General features: G+C 40.9%; 1 protein-coding gene across 1 annotated transcript; it reads right to left on the bottom strand.

The window, feature by feature from the left end:
- Window positions 1-895: 895 nt before the first annotated feature.
- LOC103606326 (olfactory receptor 11A1-like) lies at window positions 896-1944 on the bottom strand. Its single transcript, XM_008590944.1, has one exon. It carries the CDS (start codon window positions 1887-1889, stop codon window positions 933-935), a length of 957 nt encoding a protein of 318 aa, XP_008589166.1. The 5' UTR covers window positions 1890-1944; the 3' UTR covers window positions 896-932.
- Window positions 1945-7773: the final 5829 nt, after the last annotated feature.

Raw genomic sequence — 7773 nt, 5'->3', positions numbered from 1 at the left:
CAAGTCAAGGGTTAAGATCCCCTTACCAGTCATTTTTTTTTAAGCAAAAACAACAACAACAACAAAAACACATTCTTTGGAAAAAGATAACAGAAATCAAAACCTACATTCAAAAACCCACATTCTTTGGAAAATCTCTACAAAGACCTATATTAAATTAAAAAAAAAATACTTACAAAGACATGGGAAAACATGATTAATATTCAAGAAGTCAGTAATAACTCAACCTGATGTGGCCTAGATGTAGGAATCTGCAGACAAAGATGTTACAACAGCTACTTACAATCTATTCAAAATCTTAAAGGAAAATTCCATTCAAAAATCTAAGTGATTCTAGGCATTTATCATCAACTTTCACCAATGGATAATAAAAATATTAGGTGAAAGGTTAATTGGAAACTGAGTAATAGATGAATCAGGCTGACACCACCTGAACTCACTGGCCAATATTATAAATAGCGTCTCAGAACATTGGACAATCAATATTGTGTGACTCATAATATGATGCAATAAAAATAGCATAGCAATCTTGGCATGTCCTTACTGAAAAAAGTTAACCGAGATCCAATCAAGCTTCCATCTCACTATCAATTTATATAAAAAGCTAAATATAGGGATAAAAGTTAAACAAAACCACAAGTAAAAGCCAACTTAGAATATGGAACATTCTACCAGACAGATAAAACAATCAATCCAATAAGTCAACAGCATAAAAAAAAAGGTGGGGGAGGAATTCTGCTGTGTTATAAAGAAACTAGAAACATAACAACAAAATGCATTGTGTAAACCTTATTTAGATCTTAATTTTAAGAAATTACTTAAAGGTCAACAAAGAAATTGGAACATGGCTTGTGTATTTCTGTCCAAGCAATCCTGGAAGATTTCCCAATGGAGGTGTCCAAAGTCCAAAATAAAATCTTCACTACACTTCTTCAGTCAAGTGTTTCAGTTTGTTTAATGTGGAGAAACCTTCTCAATGCCTGAAGAACCTCTTTGTTTCTCAGGCTGTAGATCACAGGATTGAAGATGGGGGTGACCACAGTGTAGAGCAGGGCAAAGATCTTGGAGAGGAGCTGCGAGTGGACAGCGGAGGGGGCAATGTACAAGACGATGAGAGTTCCGTAGAATGTGGACACTACAGCTAGGTGGGAGGAACATGTGGAAAAAGCCTTTCTCCTGCTGGCCCCAGCAGGAACTCTCAGCACTGCCACCACAATCCGGGCATAAGATGTCAGAATCAGTCCAAAGGGAACAGTGAGGCAGACCACAGACAGAATGAATGTTACCACCTGGGCCACTCTGGGATCTGAGCAAGCCAGGTCCATCAAAGGTGTGAAGTCACAGTAAAAGTGGTCAATGTGGTTGGGGCCACAGAACCTCAGCTGAGCCATCAGGGCCACAACCAGTCCATCTACAATGAAGCCAGAGAGCCAGGCTGTGACCACTAACCCCAAGCACCATTTGGGCCCCATCAAGAGTGGGTAGTGGAGGGGGTAGCAGATTGCCAGGTAGCGATCATATGCCATGACAGCCAGCAGGAAGCACTCAGCTGTGGCTAGAGAGCCAAAGATAAAGAACTGGAGCAAGCAATGAGCAACAGAGATGACTGCCTCTTTCAGGAAGCCCTCCAGCATTTTTGGCACCACTGTGGAGGTGTAGAGGATCTCCAAGAAAGACAGATTAGCCAGAAAGAAATACATGGGTGTGTGGAGCTTCTGGGAGCTAACCACCGCTACAATGATCAGCGTATTCCCTGTGATGATGGAGGTGTAGATGACACTGAGCACAGTAAAGAAAAGTGGGTGCAGCTCAGCGATGTCATAGAAGCCAAGGAGGACAAATTCAGTAATAGTTTGGTTTCCTATGGAGACAGTTTCCATGTGGATCATCCAAGTTTCGGCTTGGCAGTAATCAGGGCAGAAATTTTAGTGTCTCTATATGTTTTATACCAAGCCTAAGATTAAAAAGGCAAAAACAACAACAAATAAAAAATGTCAATCTCCAAAACAAGAATCACACAAATCCTTCTCTGTCCCCTTTTTGTCACTCCTTCCCCAACTCCTATCCTTCCCTGCATTTCTTAATAGTGCATATTCTTCAAGTCTAGTTAGATTATCGAAATTCATAATTTCAGTTTTTCAAAGCCCTTCACCCTATTACTTCAATCTACTACCTCTATCACATAATGAATTTTATCATCTTAATCTGTATGATGAGCCATAGACTCCCTTGTGTTCACCAGTGTAATATCTTCCAAGCTCCTGCTAGACATATCCCACAATAGCTAATTCTTCTATGTTCCCCAACCACAACCAACTCCTGAATGAGTGGCTTAAAAACTCTAATATCCGTGGTCACTATCTCATAGCAATCTTTATCTCAGCCCCCTCTTTCACTCCTCATCTCCCAATCAGTTCAATCTCATCAACTGTTCCTTGGAAAATGATTATCTATTTTTTCCTCTCTATCCCATGCCTATATGAGCACGGTCACTCACTCTGTGTAGCCTTCTAGTCTCTAGTTTTTCCTCTCCCTTATCAAAATACTTGTTTCATTAGGTCATTCAAGAGTTTATAGTGACAAAGTGATAAGTAATAATGCCAGGGGAAGGATACGTGCTGTGAGAGCAGAGAAAGACCAGATCCAGACAGGGGTTGTAGAGCAGAGGGTGTGGGGATTAAGGAAGACTTTTGAAGATGGTACATGTAGGCTAAGTTTTGAAGGCCAGGTAAGAGTTGGTCAGGCAGAAGACAGGGGCCCAGGCAGGGTATTCCCGGCAGGAAATATATGAAAGCAAAGGGCTGTAATTCAGCAGGGCACTTTGGAAGATGTGAAAATGGGTCTCATACCTGCAGAGAGGACTTGATATGCCAGCCGAAGTGGTGCGTGGTCTTCATTAAAGTCAATGAGAGGACACGGAATGATTGTGAGCAGAGTAGAATGATAGGGGGGAAAAGCAGATAATCATATATTCAAAAATATGATTTTAACAGTGTTATTTTCTAGGTTATGGGATTAATAATCATGTATTACATTTACTATCCATAAAATACAATTATCTTCCATATAAACAGCCTAGGATGTCAGTTTTCTAGGAGGTAGAAAACTGGTGGGAGACTTTTAACTGCATACTATTCTATGCTTTTTCCTAAAGCCAAAACTGCCCTTTGCATGGAATCCCATTTTCCATACCTCGACTCATTATTACTGTTTAATCTTCAAAGACTCAGCTTAAGTTTTATATTCACCATGAAGCCTCCTTGATTAATGGAACCCTTTATTGCCTGAGCAGTCAAGCACTAAACACCTGGTGTATAGAAGATAAGTTAGTTGGTGAGAATACTAGGCCTTCGGCCAGCCCGGTGGCACACTGGAGAGTGCGGCGCTTGGGAGTGCAGCGGCACTCCTGCCGAGGGTTCGGATCCCATGTGCAGACCGGTTCCCACTCACTGGCTGAGAGCGGTGCGGGCGCAACACCGAGGGTTGCGATCCCATTGCCGGTCCCCGGTACGGGCACGACACTGAGGGTTGCGATCCTGTTACCAGTCAGTAAAAAAGACAAAAAGAAAAAAAAAAAAAAAAAAAGACTACTAGGCCAAATAAAACCAGTCCATACCCTTAAGGAGCTTACAATCTTGTGTAGCAGATGGACACATCAATAGAAAATTGCATTACACTGAAAGAAAATTAATGAATTCAACCTGAAAGAAATAGTACTGGGAGGAAGTGATGCTGAACTGACCAGGGATTGCTGTGGAAACTGTAAAGAATACAAGTGAGTGCATTTCGGGTCAAAGGAAAACCATGAGTAGATGCTGAGGCAAGAAACGCCATAGAATGTGAGGAGTAGGAAGAGGTAGTTGGGGGTAAGTAGTCAAGGGTAACTAAAAGAAACTCACTTCCGAAGGAGCATTAGGATTGAGGTGAGGAATATGGAAAGATAGAGACAGAGAGATGGGCGAGGACCAGAGCTTGGGGTCCCTATTGTGTCACGAGGTTGACCTAGAGCTTTATCTTGTAGGCAACAAGTCACACCTGAAGGCTTCTAAACAGTAGGGTGGCATGGTCCAACCTGCATTTGGATAGTATTATGGAGGCTACATCCAAGGCAACAAGAATGAAAGAAGGGATGGCTCCTCCCAGTTAATACCTGATGTGCAAATGCATGTTGCCTTGAACCAATCATTTATTATTTTATTGCATGCACATTCTCTTTTCTGAAAGACTACAAGTTCATTTAGCACAGAAACAAAAATTTTATGTTACAGTACCAAACAAAGTCTTACAAAAAGATAAGGTCTCAATAAATGCCTAATGTTTAAAACCATCCCCCCACCCCCACAATCTAAACCCATGTGGATTGATGAGAGAGGAGTTCTGTACTTCACAGACCATAAAATCTCACAGGTTCTGTTACTGTCCTCTAACTCCTACCTCTACAAGCTATTTCCTTGCCCTCTGCTCCCATCTCCATTTCCTTGTAATGTGAATTTGACCCTGCCTCTGTGGACCTCCTTTAACTCTTAGATTATTTTATCTGCCCCAAGCCCAGTCTGAGGCTTCAATTCTTTCTTTGGCATTCCTGCCCAGGAGAGAGAGGCGCGTGCAAATTAAGCTAAAACAACTCCAGTATAAAGAGCTCACTACCATGAGGTCCCCAGGAAATCAGTCCATATTTGGATCATACCAGCTCTTAGCAATTTGTTGCTATAGTGAGCCGAGATTGCCTTACTGTAGTTTTCACTTGTTCATCCTTCAGTTCATTAATAAAGTCCTTCTTTTCTATGGCAGCCCTTCAGCTCATTGAAATCAGGAAGAGGAGGAATAGAAGACAGGAGACTAAGGACAAACAGAATTTTCATGATTTTGTTGTAAAAGTGACGTGTACCCATCCTGATCCATTTTATGACTTTGTTCAAAAAAAAATATTTTATCATCCCTCTCATTCCAACCATCTGGAGAATCTATTTCAAGTAATATAGAATGAAAACAAGACCAGGTCAGTGGAATCAAAGAAAAAAAGTTCCATTGACTTATTAATGCACGAGGGTAAAGAGGTGCACAGTCAGAGGCATATGTCCCTGGGTGGCCATCTGTAGAGGAATAAAAAGAGTCAAGTCTTTGCATCCCAGCCCCTCACCCAATATGGGAGGAGAGAGAACAAATTACAATATTTTCAGGCACCATTTGCCTTCATTATGCCATTGAACAAATGCTAAACCATGCTGATTTGTCCAGGCATGTGGTTAGAAAATAAAAGCTTATAGGGGAATGAAAGCACAGAATGAAATATAAATATTACAGGAAGTTGAAGGTATTAAGCATTTTTCAAATGAGGCCACAGTGGTGTAATCCACCTGTACATGAACTAGTCAACCTCAAATGAAAGAAAACTTCCACTTCTTACTTCCAAATGAGATTCCTATTTTAAGTGGGTGTGTGTGTGTATGTGTGTGTATGTGTACTCACAGAATGCAAACAGAGTGTGTGTTAATATGGTTGCATTCCATCTCCAATAAACCACATTGTTTCTTGGAGTGCTTAAAAGTCCCCCCATATTAAAACTATTTTTTTATTATATATATAAAAAACATCCTGGATTATCAGAATACCACATTCCCAACCCCACTATTCAAGGAATGAGGGAGAAGTTGTAAGAGAAAGTAAGGAGAAGGTAGTGGGATGTGAGAACTATAGAGAAATTAGAAAGACCTNGATGGACACATCAATAGAAAATTGCATTACACTGAAAGAAAATTAATGAATTCAACCTGAATGAATTAGTGCTTGGAGGAAGTGATGCTGAACTGACCAGGGATTGCTGTGGAAACTGTAAAGAATAGAGGTGAGAGCATGTCAGGTCAAAGGAAAACCATGAGTAGATACTGAGGCAAGAAACGCTATAGAATGTGAGGAGTAGAAANCAAAGGAAAACCATGAGTAGATACTGAGGCAAGAAACGCTATAGAATGTGAGGAGTAGAAAAAGGTAGTTGGGGGTAAGTAGTCAAGGGTAACTAAAAGAAACTCACTTCTGAAGGAGCATTAGGATTGAAGTGAAGAATAAGGAAAGATAGAGATAGAGAGATGGGCGAGGACCAGAGCTTGGGGTCCCTATTGTGTTATGAGGTGGACCTAGAGCTTTATCCTGTAGGCAAGAAGTCACACCTGAAGGCTTCTAAACAGTAGGGTAGCAGGGTCCAACCTGCATTTGGATAGGATTATGGAGGCTACATCCAAGGCAACAAGAATGAAAGAAGGGATGGCTCCTCCCAGTTAATACCTGATGTGCAAATGCATGTTGCCTTGAACCAATCATTTATTATTTTATTGCATGCACATTCTCTTTTCTGAAAGACTACAAGTTCGCTTAGCACAGGAACAAAAATTTTATATGTTACAGTAACAAACAAAGTCTTACAAAAAGATAAGGTCTCAATAAACACCTAATGTTTGAAAGCATCCCCCCACCCCCACAATCTAAACCCATGTGGATTGATCAGAGAGGAGTTCTGTACTTCACAGACCATANTTTTCCTCTCCCTTATCAAAATACTTGTTTCATTAGGTCATTCAAGAGTTTATAGTGACAAAGTGATAAATAATAATGCCAGGGGAAGGATATGTGCTGTGAGAGCAGAGAAAGACCAGATCCAGACAGGGGTTGTAGAGCAGAGGGTGTGGGGATTAAGGAAGACTTTTGAAGATGGTACATGTAGGCTAAGTTTTGAAGGCCAGGTAAGAGTTGGTCAGGCAGAAGACAGGGGCCCAGGCAGGGTATTCCCGGCAGGAAATATATGAAAGCAAAGGGCTGTAATTCAGCAGGGCACTTTGGAAGATGTGAAAATGGGTCTCATACCTGCAGAGAGGACTTGATATGCCAGCCGAAGTGGTGCGTGGTCTTCATTAAAGTCAATGAGAGGACAGGGAATGATTGTGAGCAGAGTAGAATAATCATATATTCACAAATATAATTTTAACAGTGTTATTTTCTAGGTTATGGGATTAATAATCATGTATTACATTTATTATCCATAAAATACAAGTTACCTTCCACATAAACAGCCTAGAATGTCAGTTTTCTAGGAGGTAGAAAACTGGTGGGAGACTTTTAACTGCATACTATTTTATGCTTTTGCCTAAAGCCAAAACTGCCTTTTGCATGGAATCCCACTTTCCATACCTCTACTCATTACTACTGTTAAATCCTCAAAGACTCAGCTTAAGTTTTATATTCACCATGAAGCCTCCTTGATTAATGGAACCCTTTATTTCTTGAGCAGTCAAGCACTACACACCTGATGTATAGAAGATAAGTTAGTTGGTGAGAATACTAGGCAAAATAAAACCAGTCCATACCCTTAAGGAGCTTACAATCTTGTGTAGCAGATGGACACATCAATAGAAAATTGCATTACACTGAAAGAAAATTAATGAATTCAACCTGAAAGAAATAGTACTGGGAGGAAGTGATGCTGAACTGACCAGGGATTGCTGTGGAAACTGTAAAGAATACAAGTGAGTGCATTTCGGGTCAAAGGAAAACCATGAGTAGATGCTGAGGCAAGAAACGCCATAGAATGTGAGGAGTAGGAAGAGGTAGTTGGGGGTAAGTAGTCAAGGGTAACTAAAAGAAACTCACTTCCGAAGGAGCATTAGGATTGAGGTGAGGAATATGGAAAGATAGAGACAGAGAGATGGGCGAGGACCAGAGCTTGGGGTCCCTATTGTGTCACGAGGTTGACCTAGAGCTTTATCTTGTAGGCAACAAGTC

This window comes from Galeopterus variegatus, unplaced genomic scaffold (assembly GCF_000696425.1).
Source record: "Galeopterus variegatus unplaced genomic scaffold, G_variegatus-3.0.2 Scaffold6481, whole genome shotgun sequence".
Lineage (NCBI taxonomy): Eukaryota > Metazoa > Chordata > Mammalia > Dermoptera > Cynocephalidae > Galeopterus > Galeopterus variegatus.
The sequence above is the reverse complement of the archived record's forward strand: the minus strand, read 5'-3'. Positions and strand labels throughout refer to the sequence as shown.